The 16,837-nt window shown below is 36.4% G+C and overlaps 2 protein-coding genes across 6 annotated transcripts in view; one reads left to right on the top strand and one right to left on the bottom strand.

Moving 5' to 3' along the window:
* The first annotated feature begins 275 nt into the window (after positions 1 to 275).
* The window catches only part of HYCC1 (hyccin PI4KA lipid kinase complex subunit 1), a 214,983-nt gene continuing 198,421 nt past the window's right edge, over positions 276 to 16,837 (top strand). For both annotated transcript variants that reach the window (XM_070787595.1, XM_070787592.1), the window contains exon 1: positions 276 to 380. The gene's annotated coding sequence lies outside the window, so the exon portion shown is untranslated. The remainder of the gene's footprint in view (positions 381 to 16,837) is intronic.
* KLHL7 (kelch like family member 7) overlaps positions 5,539 to 16,837 on the bottom strand; it is a 55,767-nt gene continuing 44,468 nt past the window's right edge. For all 4 annotated transcript variants that reach the window (XM_019958537.2, XM_019958536.2, XM_019958538.2 and 1 more), the window contains 4 exons: positions 14,245 to 14,485; positions 11,772 to 11,973; positions 8,257 to 8,354; positions 5,539 to 6,926 (listed from right to left, as the gene is read on the bottom strand). In XM_019958537.2, the coding sequence (XP_019814096.1) occupies positions 6,643 to 6,926; positions 8,257 to 8,354; positions 11,772 to 11,973; positions 14,245 to 14,485 (825 nt within the window). In that variant the 3' untranslated portion in view covers positions 5,539 to 6,642. The remainder of the gene's footprint in view (positions 6,927 to 8,256; positions 8,355 to 11,771; positions 11,974 to 14,244; positions 14,486 to 16,837) is intronic.

Here is a 16,837-nt window from a genome sequence, read left to right as displayed (position 1 = left end):
GAGGATTTTACCCAATAAGATTTGAGAAGAGTGGGCCCGCCCGGCACGCCCTGAGCGCAACGTTGAGAGGGCGGGATGCTTGAACGGTTTTGCGGAGAAAAGCGCTTAAGAGCTTGATGCAGGGTCTTGTTCGATGTAGGCTTGAGATCTCAAATGAGAGGAAAGAAAGTTGGTCAGGCAAACTAAGGACTTCAGCCCTGGGAGGAGTATTAGCTGTGATTTGAGAAGCATAGTCGTATTTTCATTTGTAACTGCTTAATTAAAACCTGGCCAGCCGTTCATTAGGATGGGTAACAATGTAAGCCAGTAGTAACGTTTACAGGAAACAGATTTAAGGACAAAGTGCAACTAAAAAGTATCATAACAACCGGCATCTTTGGGTGAGTACTACATTCTTAAACAGAGAAACTTTGTTCTTTGAAAACCCACGTGAACGTTGCTATGTGAACTTTTATCAGTAATAATGAAACATTCCACTCGTTGCCTAGAGGATCTAAGACACCTGACACACAGAAGCAGCTTCTGTTTCTAACCAGGTGCAGAGCTGCGGATAGGGGGATTCCTGGAAAAAAACAAGTTCATATCGTCTTAACTTTGTGGTTTCCAAAGAAACATGACCCTACATCCACTTCTCACTCCAGATCTGGTGTTGATGCATCATTACACTGCTCTGCTATGCTTTGGGAGTATCAAAACTGTTTCATTTAGATTTTACCTGAACTCCACCTTTCCTACTATTCCTACAACTACCTTTTCCATTGTGTGGTGAAACACACTACAGTTCCTCTAGTGTGCCGTCTTCTTGGTTGCAGTGAGTCGATAGATCTGTTGGATTACAGGTTTGTCCCTGGTAGTTTAAAATAAAAAGATGAGCCATTGTTTTTGCTCATATACTTTGGATTTTGAACACAGTGGAATCTACAGAGCGCTGAGAATAACTGGTGCAATCTAGTATATATATTTTTTAAATTCCTTTCATTTCTTTTGGGGGGAAAAAAAAAAACTGTGGGAGAGTTACATGAACGTTTTCCTGAGCCACTTGAGACTTTATTATAGACTTGATGCCCCACCACCCAATTATTTTATTTCCTACAAACAAGGACATTCTACTTAACCACAATATAATAACCAAAATTAGGACATTAGTATTGCTCCATACTACTAATCCTTAGGTTCTATTCGTATTTTGCCTTAAAAATGTCCCAATAATGTCCTTTAAGTGACAGGGATGCAGTTCAAAATTATCATTGCCTTACTCATATTTCTTCAGGCTTCTTCATTCTGGAATATTTTCTCAGTCCCTCCTTGACTTTCATTACCTTGGCTTACAGCTATTTTATAAAATTTCCTTAATGCAGACCTAAGTGTTTCGTTAGATTTAGATTATGCATCTTTGGCATCCATGGTCTTCACAATGCACCTGTCAAGTTGTGCACGTCAGTTTGTCCCATTAATTGTAATGTTCACTTTGATCACTTCAGGTGTTATCTGGCAAGCTGCTCCACTGTAAAATTACTCTTTTCCTCTGTTATTAATAACAAAAGGGAGAGACTTTGAAAGTATGTAAAACCTCATTCCTCACCAAACTTTTAATTCACTCATTTATTTATTCCTATCAGTATAGACTGAGAGTTTCCAATTTTATTCACTGGGTTATTCTTTGTTACTATCATTTATTTTCATGTGCAAATCATTCCCAATTGAAACATCTCATGCTTCTTTGAGCACTTCACTTCCTGGCCTAAAAGATGCTCCAGGGTCATCTGACACTTCCCCTGCTCTCCAAGGAGATCTGGGTCTGTTTTGGTGGTACTTAGAAGCCAAGATCTGAGCTCTTAAGTTTGTTCATTGCTTTTGTGATATCTTTGTTCCCAAATCCTTTCATGGGCATTGCTAGAGAACATATACTATAGACAGACACATTTACATCAACGCACATTTCGGTTTCTATATGTATGACTTCACACTTTGATAACCTCCAATTTCAATCCAAGATCACAGAATTAATTTTATTTCCCTTCTGTTTTTTTTCCTCTTTCACAGTGAGAAACTTGGCTCCCATTATTCTTAACATATCTATTTTGAGCAGTCCCCTTGTGGTAACCATTCTCTCTTTGTGGCCAATGACTTCTCATCCATGCAGATGCCAGCATGTATAAGGACTTTGCTGGCATCAAAGACCTAAAATAATACCAGTTAGGCTGAAGCTTTAAATGAGGGTGAGGGTGGAGAAGATAAAGTGCTGTGTGAGATGATGAGAGTCAAGGACTGAGGAATGTAGAACTCATTAGTGATAGGGGAGGAGTAGATGGAAATCAAGAGAGTGGGGCCATAGGAAGAAAACATCTAATTTCAAGGTGACAATAAAAATACCTCTGCATCCCTTTCCGCTTGAAAATATCTCAAAATAAGAGGGAAAACAAGCAAAAACTTTGTCTTTGATTATACTAGGAGAAAACCATAATTTCAAACCACAATTTATGAAGACTGAATGTACATATAAGAGTACATAGTAAATTTCTTAGAGGAAGAGTCATATGCCTTTAAGGTGGACAACTGGTGTCCCCAAAGAAGGCTGAAAATTAAGAGGCCTCAAGAATTAAGAACCACCAGGCATTGGAAAAGGGTGAACCGTTCACACCTACCTGATGGGAGATAGGTGTTTTTCTTGACAAAAATGTAAGGAGAGAGGCTTCAGAGTCCAGGACGTAAATATAGAGGGGCAAGTTATGATACTGACAAAGAGGAACCAAACTATGCCTGTTGAGTGGTGCTTTGCCTGAGCTCAGAGATCCTGCAGCCAGGAGGACAGTCTCTTCCTAGTTTGCCCTCCCCCTTGCAAAAGGTGGGAGTTTGGAAGTTTTATTTTCTGGAGAATCAGACATCCCAGAAAAGTATCTATGAGATCTTTTACCAATCTCCAACAAAAATAGGCAGCCATTTCCTTATCATATGATGAAGTTCTCTGACACTTCAGCTCACGCTTGTACATGAAAGGTCACAATTTTTTAACATCTCATTTTAAATATAAATGCACAGTCAAGGACCAGATGTTTGAGGACAGATTCCAACAGGAAAGATCAAAGCAATTGAAAAAGAAGTGAGAAGAAAGAGAAACACACCAATAGCAAAAGTAATGTTAAGGTGGCTCAGATGGTAAAGAATTTGCCTGCAATTCAGGAGACCTGGGTTTGATCCCTGGGTGGGGAAGATCCCCTGAATCTGGAGGAGGGCATGGCAACCCACTCCAGTATTCTTGCCTGGAGAATTCCATGGACAGAGGAGCCTGGCGGGCTGTAGTCCATGGGTGTGCAAAGAGACACAACTGAGTGACACACACACACAAAAGCAAACTAAAATGTCCTAAGGACAACCTGAAACAAGACCAACATGCTGTAGAAAAGGACAATCATAAAAAGAAAAATGCTCTTGGAGATTAAACATGGATAGTGCTAACAAATTCAGTGGGTGGTTGGAAGACGGGGAAATCCCCTACAAGAACTGAATAAACCAGACCTTGAATCCCATTTTACAGCTTTGTTATCAGAAGAGGCTAAAGCTCTGGAAAGTAAAAAAGCTTTCTAGTTAGTAAGAGTGACATTTCAACAGAAATACAGACTGTTGGTTTTTAAAAGTGGCTCCTTTTCATGACTAAATGTTTTTGATAGCAACAACTTTTTTCAAGACATTAAAATTTCATGTTCACACTGTGATTTTTAAAAGTATAAACTGAATTGTCATGTCATCTAAATAGTATCACTGCAAAAAATACAATATTAACATGTTTACTAAATAGGATAGGAATTTTGAGTAGGAAAGCAATAGAAAATATACTTACCAACATATTATACTCATTATCCTGATATCAACAATATCATAGACTACTTCCAGGACAGAAAACAGACAATAATTAGAATTACTAAGATTACTAAGGAAAAACACACACACATTTCATTATAACCTGCTGCTGCTGCTGCTAAGTCACTTCAGTTGTGTCCGACTCTGTGCGACCCCATAGACGGCAGCCCACCAGGCTCCCCCGTCCCTGGGATTCTCCAGGCAAGAACACTGGAGTGGGTTGCCATTTCCTTCTCCAAAGCATGAAAGTGAAAAGTGAAAGTGAAGTCATGCAGTCGTGTCCGACTCTTCGAGACCCCATGGACTACAGCCTACCAGGCTTCTCCGTCCATGGGATTTTCCAGGCAAGAGTACTGGAGTGGGGTGCCATTGCCTTCTCCGTCGTTATAACCTACATCAAAGCTATCTGCATTATCACAGTGTGTTCTAGTCAGCAGATATAACCTAAAGAAATGGGTAATCTATTTAAAATACCTTAAACAGTTGTATATTCCATATGGGAAATTATTTAAGTAATATTAAGTAACTACATAATATATAACCAAATTGAGATATGACAAATCAATATTCTACCCTCAAAAATATTACACATTTTTCCCAACAGAGAGCAAAGGTCAAAACCCAACATAAAATTGTTCAGAATAACAAAGTCTAGAAAAAGAAAGATTAATGGTTACTTAGGGATGGAGTCCTTTGGGAGATAGAACTGGGTTGAGTAATGTCTCCCTAAAACTCTAAAATGAGACCTTATTTTGGAGACAGTCATTGGTTAAGATAAAGAGGTGTGTGATTCATGTTGAGGTTTGACAGAAAACAACAAAATTCTGTAAAGCAATTATCCTTCAATTAAAAAATAAATTAATTGAAAAAATACAAAGAGGTGCATGCGTGCATGCTAAGTTGCTTCAGTCATGTCCGACTCTTTGTGAGCCCTCCAGGCTCCTCTGTCTATGGGATTCTCCAGGAGAGAATACTGGAGTGGGTTGCCATGCCCTCCACCAATGAGGAGGGTGAGCTAAATCCAATGACTTTTAACAGTACCAGAAGACAGACAGACACACACAAGGGAAAAGGCCATGTGAAGACAGAAGCAATGACTGGAGTGATGCAGTTAAAAGTCAACAAATACCTGGCTTGCCAGCAGCCACCAGAAAATACAGGAGAGGCAAGAGAAGTTTTTCCCTCAGAAACTCCAGAAGGAATCAACCCTTTCAATATCTTGATTTAGGATTTCTGGCCTCCCAAACTGTGAAAGAGTAAATTTCTGTTGTTTAAGCAATGAAGTTTACGGTAACTTGTTATAGGAGCCATTAGGAAGTAATACAGGGAAAATGGGGAGTAACTGCTAATAAGCATAGCGTTTCTTTTTATGGTGAAGAACGTGTTCCCTAATTAGGGTGATGGTTGCATAACTCTGTACATATTTAAGATCAATGAGTGGTACACTTTAAACAAGTGAATTGTATGACTCATAAATTAATAGAACTGTAATGTACATAAAACCTTACATAAATGGAAATATATCTACCTTTATCTTTTATAATTCCCTTTTCATTTAAACATTTTTAGGTCTTAAGATTATAACCCTCATATAAAGAATAAAAATTTAAAAAGAAACATTGCTTCACAAGTTAAAAACTACCTAACACATGTAAGTGAAGAATGAACTTAGCAGTCTGCTTGAAGTTTAAAAATATTTAATATTATCAGGTTTAAAAACATTGATGGTGACAGCTTTACATGGCTCATTCCATACATTTCATAATGTAAAAGGGCAAAACATTACTAGGAAAGAAATGAACAGTTGGGTTTGTAAAAGATTTACTGAGCACATATAAGTAATATGACAAATATGTAACTCAATTACAAAGCTTTTAGAGACAACTGGGTCAAATTTGCTGATATGTTATGCTAAGGAAAAGAAATTATGTACCTTTTTAATCTATAAGAAGTTAAAATTCAACATTGACAGTGTATCACTATCAGTGATATTCTAGTGACCTAGAATTTGCTATAAGTAGCTTTCTTTTGCTAGGTAATATTAACAGAGTGAGCACTGAAGAGGTATAATCCTTTTTTAATCCCTGGGTTAAAAAAGTGAAGTAAATTAATGATGGGTGCTAAGCTTGACGTTTTGTGTTAAAAAGATGGAATTATTTAATTGTACTGAATATAGTTCATGAGGAGTTGATTACATTTTAACTCCCAAAATGTTTTTATGAGATATAAGTGTATGGTTTGACTCACTCTGGCTTGCTTTTAAAATGGAATACATTTGGCACTAAATGGAACAAATGAAGACAAGCAAAATTACATGAGACTAAGCTGCTCCATCAGAACTATCTTTGACTTACAATTCATACTATTTCTTAGTTTTTGACTGAAGAGAAACAGACATAACTACATAGCACTTCTATAATGTATGAAAATAGAATCTAGAGCTAACATGAGACTGCTTCAATCATGAGTCAGTCCCCCATTCTGCTATAATCATACTTACAAATGTGAAATTCATTTAAGAATTCATGTTTTCACCAAGTGCTTATCATTTTACAAGTTTGCTAGATTTGTTCTTGGTTACATGGCCAGTGGAAATACAGTCTTTCAATTAGGAAGGAAATCCATATAAAAGAAAATCTATTTTACATGAATCTTACTTTACTTGAAAACTCCTTGAAAAAAAAAAAAACAAAACACCAAACTAAAACTTTGTGACTGCACTCTTGGAACAAAGCACGGGTGGCCATATTTTTGAGTCTCCAATGAATCTTGAGGTTCAGTTTCTCATGTTTCAAGGGTTTCTTCATTTGCTCCGCAAGTATCAACAACACAAATTAAACAACTTGTTACTGGAAAAGCTCGGACTTTGGAGTTGGCAACCCATTTGTCTGTTTCAGTATTATATTCAAGGATGTTTCCTAGTCGACCCACACCTTGAAAACCAGCCAAGACATAAACTATAGAGCCGACTGCTGCACACTTCACTGTTACTCCCTTCCATGGCATTGGTGAGACCATCTTCCATTCGTTTAACTTAATATCATAATATTCCACATTGTCCAGACCACCTTCAAAAGAATAAAACATGAACGACTATGTGAAAAATTCTACAATCTCTTAAAGTAATAATTCTTCATATTTTTCCAAACATTTTTTATGAAAAAGTTCAAACATACAGAAAAGTTGTAACAATTTTATAATGAATCCTTACATATCTACTACCTAAATTCTTATTCTGATTTTAACACAATAGGAATTTAACTTAATTTTTCATTTATCATTTTAGACCATAAATACTTAAAATTTATTCTATAAAACTAAAAATGTGCTATCTGCTGTGGAAAAATTAAAAAGGAAACCACTCAATGAAGTTTCTTTCTGATTAAGTTTGATTACAGTTATTCAAATGTTCTTTTTCCTTCTACCATTTATCTGTCAGCAGTTTATGAAAAATATCAATGGAAAGAGAAGAAGGAAAAGAAGTTATTTCTTTGTTATTCTTAAAGATTGAAGGTACTGACTAAAATAGGCTTTGTGGAATCTATCTGTAGATTCAGTCCAAATTCTACATTATTAAAAGCAATTTCTTGGACTTCCTTGGTGACTCAATGGTAAAGAAGCTGTCTGTCAATGCAGGAGACATGGATTTGATCCTTGATCCAGGAAGATCCCACATGCTGCAGAGCAGCTAAGCCTGTGTGCCACAACTACGAGCCAGAGCTCTAGAGCTCAGGAGCTACAGTTACTGAAGCCCACATGATCTAGAGCCTGTGCTCCGCAACAAGAGAAGCCTACACACCATAACTAGAAACTGGCTCCCACTCGCCACAACTAGAGAAAAGGCGGCACATCAGTGAAGACCAAGCACAGCCAGAAACAGATAAATACAATTATTTTTTTAAAGCAATAACTTAAGATTCTTTAGTACAACATTATTTATAAAAATTAAAATATCAAATTTAATCAATTAGAAGAGTAATACTGATATGTTCATGAAGTGTTTAAAAATGTTTAGGAAACAGCGCTGTTCAGAGCCTGGATACAAGACCTAAAAGTTAAATTAAAAGTTTTAAACGTTGTATTAAAGTTCAAATATTTCTGTCACTCAACAGTTCTTAAGCTAGTGTGATGCCATTCTCCAGACGGTATTTGGAAATAGACAAAAGCCATCTGAGACTGTCACAATGACTGCTGGCTACTACCTACATTCATGGACAGGAATGTTAATGTATTATGACGTTGCATAAAATGTTAGTGCCCAGAAACTATAAAAATAAATGTAATGATGTATGTAATTAATGCTTGTATCAAAATCTCAAGAAACATTTTTATAATTTAGGATAAGGAAACAGCAGCAAATTCACTGATAATGTTGAACAGTGAATTAACATCACATACCTAAGCCATTCTGACCACCCACAGCAAATATCTTGTCTTTTACAAATACCAGCCCATGATTCTTTCTGGCTTCAATCATGGGACACAGCTCAGTCCACCTGAAAAAAATTAAGGAAAGTGTTTAGTATACTTGTTTACAAGAAGTAAAAGGACTTATATGAATTTACAGGAAAGGTCTGTTATCCCAAGTAAGTGCTCAGTTACAGCTCACATACGTGTATACACACACAAATATGCACATCTGAAAAGCTAGAAAACAAAAGTTAACTGGTTTTGAGTGATTTACAGGTGGGGTAAAAAGAGATTTTCTTCTTTCAACTCCAATAAAATATGGGAAGTAGAGGCTATCTGGAGACTTCTGTCATGTTTTTGGAAGAAATCCACTTCCTATAGTTCACAATAACTTGTAAAACAGTAACAAACAAGAAAGGGAAGATGTGAAAGGAAATATAAGGCATTAATACTGTCATATGTGGTTTTAATTAATATTTACATAAGTAAAACAATTTATCATGGGCCTCTAGCAATCAGCAAATTAGCCTATGGATTCACACATCCATCTTTAAATAAACACTTAGAACTTTTAGGCAGCTCTAGTAACTGAAGTCAGAGAAGACAATGGCACCCCACTCCAGTACTCTTGCCTAGAAAATCCCATGGACGGAGGAGCCTGGTAGGCTGCAGTCCGTGGGGTCACTAAGAGTCGGACAAGACTGAGCAACTTCACTTTCACTTTCATGCATTGGAGGAGGTAATGGCAACCCACTCCAGTGTTCTTGCCTGGAGAATCCCAGGGACGGCGGGGCCTGGTGGGATGCCGTCTATGGGGTCGCACAGAGTCGGACACGCCTGAAGCGACTTAGCAGCAGCAGTAACTAAAGTACTACTATCATTCTGTCACATTTAATAACTTATTAGCACACTGCTGTGTTCACAGGCTCTACTATAAAGAATGAGATTGAGAATATAATGTGGACACATGTCAGAGAATAATTCTCAGGTAGCTTTACACACACCATTTTGTTACTTTTTCTATGAGATTCAATCTCTTTGCCTAAACTCCCAGACACATAACTGACACCTGGGATTGTGCAGGTGGTGCTCTTAACAGGTGATATAAATCAAAAGGCTCCAGACAACCACAAAAAAAGGGGGGGGGGGTGGAATCTGGCATAAGTATAACTCTCTAATATGGTTATTTGTAACTCTTCTTTTTAGAGCATAATGAAGAACTCTGAAATATCAACAACTCTTGTAGCCTTATATTTACATACTTCTGGTTTATTTTAAAAATAGTTCTGACAGTCACTACTCTCATTTTCCGAGCATTTGGTTAAAGACCTCCCATTTTTTCAGGATAAACACACAGGCCCCCCAGGGGAAAAGGTCAGTGTACAACTCAGAAGTGGGAGAGCCTGTACTCAACCTCTGACAGGCTCTGCACTCAGTGAGCTGTCAAAGCGCATAAAACAGTATCTGGGAAAAATTCAATACACATACCCCTTTCTTCTTTATGATACAAGAGAATTTACACTAGCTTTTCACTTAGGAAAATTTAGGGAATTTAAATATAATAGAAAATATACAGAATTCAAATTTAATACACAAGCTTAATATATAAGTTGTGTAAATTTAAAAATATTCCCCAAACTGATTATTTCACCTAGTTTTTTAAAAAAATATTAATGTTGTAGATTCCTTTATACTTTTCCCCCACTACTATGAACAAGAATATATTGATTTACACTGATACTGCCTAAATACAGATCTCAAAATTTAGAAGCCTGGAGTTTATATGGTATGGGTTTTACTTTTAAGACCTTTCTAAGAAATGAAATAATTAGGCAGCAGAGTGAATGAGATTACAGTTTTCCAACCTGTATGCTTTCTGAGTATAGAATTTATGGGAGGCAAAGTAGAGACTGATACAGGAGAGAGGACCATCTGTATACACCCTGCTCCTACTGTTTAGGACAAGACGGGCTGGATAGCTAACTGGCTGGATGGACGATAGGATTAGGATAAGGGGTATCCTCAGTGAGCCCTGGCCAGAACAAAGGTACATTTTTTAAAAACATTGAGAAGTATTAAGTTTGATAATCTCAAGAGATTTCCTAGTCTCAACACTTTAGCAAAAGATAAGTTTTAAGATAGAAGTGCTAGTTGCTCAGTCGTGTCCGATTCTTTGTGACCCCTTGGACTGTAGCCATCCAGGCTCCTCTGTCCATGGGGTTTCCCAGGCACTGGAGTGGGTTGCCATTCCCTTCTCCAGGGGATCTTCCCAACCCAGGGATCGAACCCGGGTCTCTAACATTGCAGGCAGATTCTTTACTGTCTGAACTACTAAGGAAGCCCCCAGTTTCAAGATAAGCTTCTTTCAATACTGTTCCTAACATGGGAGACTAGTAGAGCAAGAAATGAGAAAAGAACAACTGCAGCTGCACTTCTGTCTGGGAAAAGAGTTGATGGTTTTGCTTCCTTAAATCCTTCAAAAGTAGAAGGGAAGCACAAACAAACAGCTGCAAATGACAATCATATTTTATAATTAAATGCTTACTCTTAACTTAAAAAAAGCAATAGCTAGAGCAGAAGACTTGTATGTTCTGTAGCCCAGCAGTATTTTCTAAATACAAACCTTGAGCACAAGAGTTTTGGTGCAGTTCTTTAGCATAACATTTAAGTTGAACATATTTACCCAATAACTTTTTCTGGTAAAGGAAGAACAATCCTTTCAAATGAACAAGTGAATTTGCTTATTAAAGGTCTATGTATGTTTCTGATTATTAATAGAAGGTCTGACTGGAGTATCATCACCTGTGTTCATTTTCTCATTAGTCAATTACACTATACTTACCACCACTCCCACTATTCAATAACTAGCGCATTTCCTTTGGCTGTACTGGATGGGTTCCGTCATTAACAAGATCAGAAAAACTGGCTAACCATTTATTTCTTTATATTTTGCTTTTTAAAAAGGAGTTTACTTCCCAGTTGATGAAGAATAATTTTATTTAATAAATGTGAATCCAAACATACCTTAGTAAGCAAATTACAAAAAAAAAAAAAAAAAAAAGACATTATACTTAGGACTATCATTCATTAAAGCTATGAACCAGTATATAATATTTATAATTAAAGGAAAATTTACCACTGATTATACATTGTTTTCCCCTCTCTACACTTCCTGATATCTAAAAAAAAAAAAGGCATTTTGAATCTGATGAATCAGTCATATTTGCTCATCCTCAGGCATTTATTTATTGCACAAGCAGGAAAGAAAGAGAGGGGCTCCCACAAGATACAAGGTCAAGCCATTTCTTAAGGTGTAGAGGAAGGGTCCAGCCTATACACATGCCCCTGAACCTAGCACATTCTAAAGTGTATGTATTAATACACTCTTAATATAAGAACAAAATCCCTCTGTTGGGTTCCTTCTGCCTTTTAAGATTTTCTTCCTTGGAGCTTAAAGAATACAGTTAATAGTGAAGTAAGATTTTTAAATTGATGATACATACGTTTCTGTGGCAGGATCATAGACTTCACACGAATTCAAGACGCGCCCAGAAACGTTGTTCCCTAAACTTCCACCACAAACATAGATCAGGCCATTGGCTTCCACCATCCCATGGCTGCAGCGCTGAGTCAGCATGCTGGGCTTCGTGTGCCAGCTCTCAGTTCTCGTATCGTAGCACTCAAATAAATACAGAGCTGAGTTTCCTGTAAAAGAAAAGGACCCCGTCTTGATTAGCTTAGCTTAGTGTGTATGTGTGTGGGGGGGAGGGCGTGGTGGTGGAGGGAGCTTGGAGTGAGCTGACTGAGGATGAATCATTAATTCCTACAGGAAAGATTTGAGGGTTGTAGAGTCTTCTATTCTCAAGCAACAACAGCAGCCAAACAGAAAAATAGTTTAAGAAAAAGCTATCCTTGTTTGTATAGACCTTGGAAAATATTTTAAAAAGGATCTGTCGGAGATCCTTGGTAATTGATAATTGGTTAATTGGTAATTAAACTTTGAGAAAAGAAACTGGTTTGATTTCAAAAGATTTTCAAATTAAGTAAGAAACGTTATGTATGTCTTCCAGCCCAGTTATGCATGATAGGAATTAACTCAACCTCAAATGTTTCTATAAAGGAGAAAAACAGCTATTTACAGATGGCAAATCCATACCTTAAATTATAAAACTACTATTTGAGAGTATCCTAAGGATTGTCATGTAATGTTCTAGAATAGTCACTGCATCATTAACAAAACTTCTCCCTCACTGTTATCAGCTGTGTAGAGAATATTGTTGTATAAGTAGGCTCTGAAATCATGCCAGTCCTTTTTTAAGTATACACTCATAGCATTGTTGTATGTTTCTGGTGCTCTTTGATTATACATTTTAATGGTAAAACACACTCATCCTGTTTTACAACTTCTGTACATTACAGGAGCTCAGTAAAGAGTTTTTTTTTTTTTTTTTTAAGAAATGATACTATTAAAGGTCAAGTGTGTTTTTCTTTCCCAAGAAAAAAAGAAGTTAGAACTTAATGAAATTATTGCTCATCTCCAAGTTTTCTTGACTTTTCTAATGTTTAAAAACAACAGCACCCTTGTAATTCTCTATCAAAACCAAAGCCTACAAAGAGCAAAGATCAAAGAATACCAAATGGAAGAAGTAATATCATGACTAACAATAACTTCTTTTTAACTTTTTAAACACTTCCAATCTAGTAGATTCAGTCAGTTGACATAAGGGAAATACACAGTATATAGTAGATACCAAAAAAGTTACTATTTAAGTGAAAAACTAAGTAGAGTAAATGATGAAGAAATGAAGTTATCTACTATATTTTCTACAAAAAGTATATCTATAAAACACTTCCTACTATATTTAGGATTTATTGTTATTTCAAATATGCTGTATTAGACATTGTGTGAAGAATGCTTTTAAAGAGGGGAAAGGTCACCTCCTAAAGTCACATTTAGAAAATATAACCTTTCTTGTATTCATTTTACAAACATTTGGGGGTGGGGAGTACAAAATAAATATGCTGACCAAAACTAAAACATTATTTGGGCTAATATAAAAATCATCAAAGAAAATAAAAAGACTAACATTTAAATTCCATATCTTACAGTTACTTGATCTTCCTAGTTTTGTTTATAAGCCCATTATTTAGCTAAAGAAATTATTTGAAAAGATGAAAGCATATAAAAGCTAATATGCATCTAGTCTGCATGTAGAATATTCATTTAGAAATTTTTTTCATTTAGAAAAGGAACACTAGTAAACACTAGCAAATTATCAATGAGAATGGCTTTTATACCCATACACACACCCCATTCTGATCAAAAAGCCCAAGATACCATTACCAGTCATTATATTAAAAAGTGAAAGCATGAAGCAAATGAAAAAGTTTTGTTTTACCTTTTCCTGATACAAAAAAAGCAAAGATAATAGATTTTAAAAGCTTGACTGTAATAAAGAGATCTTAAAGGGTCTACAAGTAAGCCAAACTCTGAAATCTTTAAAGCAAACAACATGTATGCATGTGTACATTCATGCTAAGTCACTTCAGTCACGGCCAACTCTGTGATCCTATGCACCGCAGCCCACCAGGCTCCTCTGTCCATGGGATTCTCCAGGCAAGAATACTGCAGCGGGTTGCCATTCCCTTCTCCAAGATTAGGCATATAAAATAACTAATCCACATGGCACCTTTGTGGATTTGAACTTTAAATGAAGTTCAAATCCAGATGACGTCAACGAAAGCTTTATCATGACAGAAATTGGATAATTAACATAATTTAAGATGAAGTTCTCTTAACGGTTTATATAGACTAAGGTAAACCTTAAGGAAATGTGCTCTAACATATGACAGCTATGTATTTCAATTATGTCAAAAAGTATCTGGACAAATAATACCAACTCTTTATTTAGATATAAAAGCCTATATATACACTTGGCTTTAAAGCACAAATACAAATACTAAATAAGTCCTTACCAACTTCGGAACCTCCGGATGTATAAATTTTGCCTTCTGCAGCACACGCAGCAAGGCTGTCTCGAGGTGTTGGAGGGCCCAGTTTGGAATACCAGCTATCCTTAACGACATTATAACAGTCCATTCGCTTTATAGGGAAAAGCTGGGAGCCACCCAAAATGTAAACTACATTGTCCCAAAACACGCATGCTGCATCTCTTCGTTTTTCAAAGGGGCAGCGGATGTCTGTCCAGCTATAATCCTGTAATAGGAAAGGACAGGAAGCTTTCAATGACGGAAAAATATAACTGAAAAGGAGGAAGCAAAGATACAGTTGAGAACATACAAAACATAAGAACATGTTAGTTTATCAGTATATATAAGAATGTTGGGCTTGAAACTATTATCTAATTTTGTGTGATTTCTTCTTCAGAATGTTGGTTAATTGTGGCAGAAGGCAAGAGGAAGACAGAGATGGCTTTGGGTCTTTTCTGGCTCTAAAATAAACTATAATACATTTGCATTCATCGCTACCACCCAGTCTTCTATTCCTTCTGTTACTGAGGATAATAACACAAGAAAATTCTAAAATAAGTAGTTTTGTTAAAGACTTAAAAAAAAAGAAATATGTGCATCCCTTCTTTGCCAGATGTATAGTGATGTAAAGAGTGGATAATTTGAAGCTTAACTGCCATTAGCTTACTGATGTCTAAAGACAGAAGGCATTTTGTAGACTTCTGAGAGATATTTTTTGTAAATATTCAGTTGAGTCAGTATAGTCAGCCAGACTCTTAAAGCTGTGATATTTGTGATATACTTGGATAATCTGAGTAATCTGGAAGCTCAAACTTTTCCTTCTCAATGAGAAGAAATGAGCGCCTCTCAGCACTTCACAAAAAAGGCTGCTCACAGCACCACCACTTTTTGTTTGAAGCCCGTGCCTGTCTTCTATGAAAATATGTGGGGGAATGCTTCCAAAGTTACAGCTTGTTGGATCCTCCCCCTTTTAAAGCAAGGAAGCTACAGTGTTCTGGCTGTATTCTGAAAATGGCTGAAAATAATCAGGGTCAGACTGAAATCCAGACAATTCCCAATCTTATCAAGCAAAGCACTGTGTGTGATTGATTAATGCTGAGTTCCTTTTGGGAAAATCTGACTGATAGCTATTATGCTAGCTCATCAAAGCATCATAGGACATAAGAAATGATCTCTTCAGGAAAAAGAGCACCTGATGTAGAGTATCTTGACTCCCAGTAATGATAAACATTCTGCTTCTTAGGTGACTAGAGAAACAGAGCCTTAATCCCTTTTTTATTCTCAAAGTAGGGTCTACTGAGTCCCCATGGGCTACTCAGTGGTATGTTTATTGGTAGGCACACAAAACTGTAGGATAAACGTCATCCTGAAATGTCAGTTTTATTCAATGGATTTGAAAAACTGAGGAAGAATATTTTAGAAATTTGTTTCCTTAGGGAAACTATATAGTACAGAATGAAAAAAAGTAAGCAATAGAATATTCTACAGGGAGCAATATCTCAAAAGCAAACAAAGTTAATCTCTTACATATTATGCAAATTACTCATAATTCCTACCTGACCAGGTTGAATAGCAGAGAAATACAATTTTATTAATGATGTTATATTTAGTGAACCTCAAGTCTTGCCACTCTTATACCCAATTTATTTGATACTAGAAAATAATATGCAAACGATTCCAAAGATATCTTTAAGAACATGTTTCGAAGCTCTTCCTTAATTTCAGGATGAGAAAGTTGGTCAGACATTCTTTGAAATGGTGTCTAACATCTGGTACTCTTCAAAATAAAAAGAGCTACCCATGTAGATGCTCGAACTAAGAAAACAAAAATGCTACTTCTTTTAGCTCAATGAACTACATAGATACTACGACATGGGGTTCAGAAGAGTGAAGTAATTTGAAAGAGCTTGGTAACAATAGTTCTAACCTTCCAGTACTACTCAAGGACCTGAGTAGGGAATGGATGATCATTAAGTCATACAGGGCTAGGTTATGCTTCATACTCAAGAATTAAAATAAATTGCTCTCTCAGAACTCTTAAGTCCAAGGGAACTGATTAGCTAGTGTGTATGCAGGGTGTGTGTGAGGCACAGGAATAGGCACATGCTTCCATCTACTTGCAATTTGGGCTCTGATTTCTCTAGAAGTCTTCAAAGTTCTTAAATCTTTTCTAACTCTTCCACTATACATGTTAAACACTATGCTTGATAAATATTAGCCATATATAATATTCTGCCTAATAGTTCATCTTCTAGGCAGATAAGTGAAATGATCTTTCTTTGCAAGAATTTCTACCTACAATGAAAAATAAGACTTCATTTCACATAAACAGTAATGTTTTATACTTTGGCTCGTTATATGTATCTGTCAGGTGTTAAATGCACCTGTATCATCTGGCTTAGATTGTATGCAGGGGAGTTTATGGTATTTTTTCCTGGGTGTATATGGGCCAACCTCCCTTGGAAATATGCCCAATTCCTTCAATCTACGCTTCATCCAAAGTAGAGAATGTGATTTAACATCTGCCCTTTAATAACTTATACTATATAAGTTATATACTGTCTAGGAGATGTGCGTA

This window comes from Bos indicus, chromosome 4, assembly GCF_029378745.1.
Source record: "Bos indicus isolate NIAB-ARS_2022 breed Sahiwal x Tharparkar chromosome 4, NIAB-ARS_B.indTharparkar_mat_pri_1.0, whole genome shotgun sequence".
In the NCBI taxonomy this organism is placed as follows: Eukaryota; Metazoa; Chordata; class Mammalia; order Artiodactyla; family Bovidae; genus Bos; species Bos indicus.
Note: the sequence above shows the minus strand (reverse complement) of the source record. Positions and strands in the feature narration are given on the sequence as shown.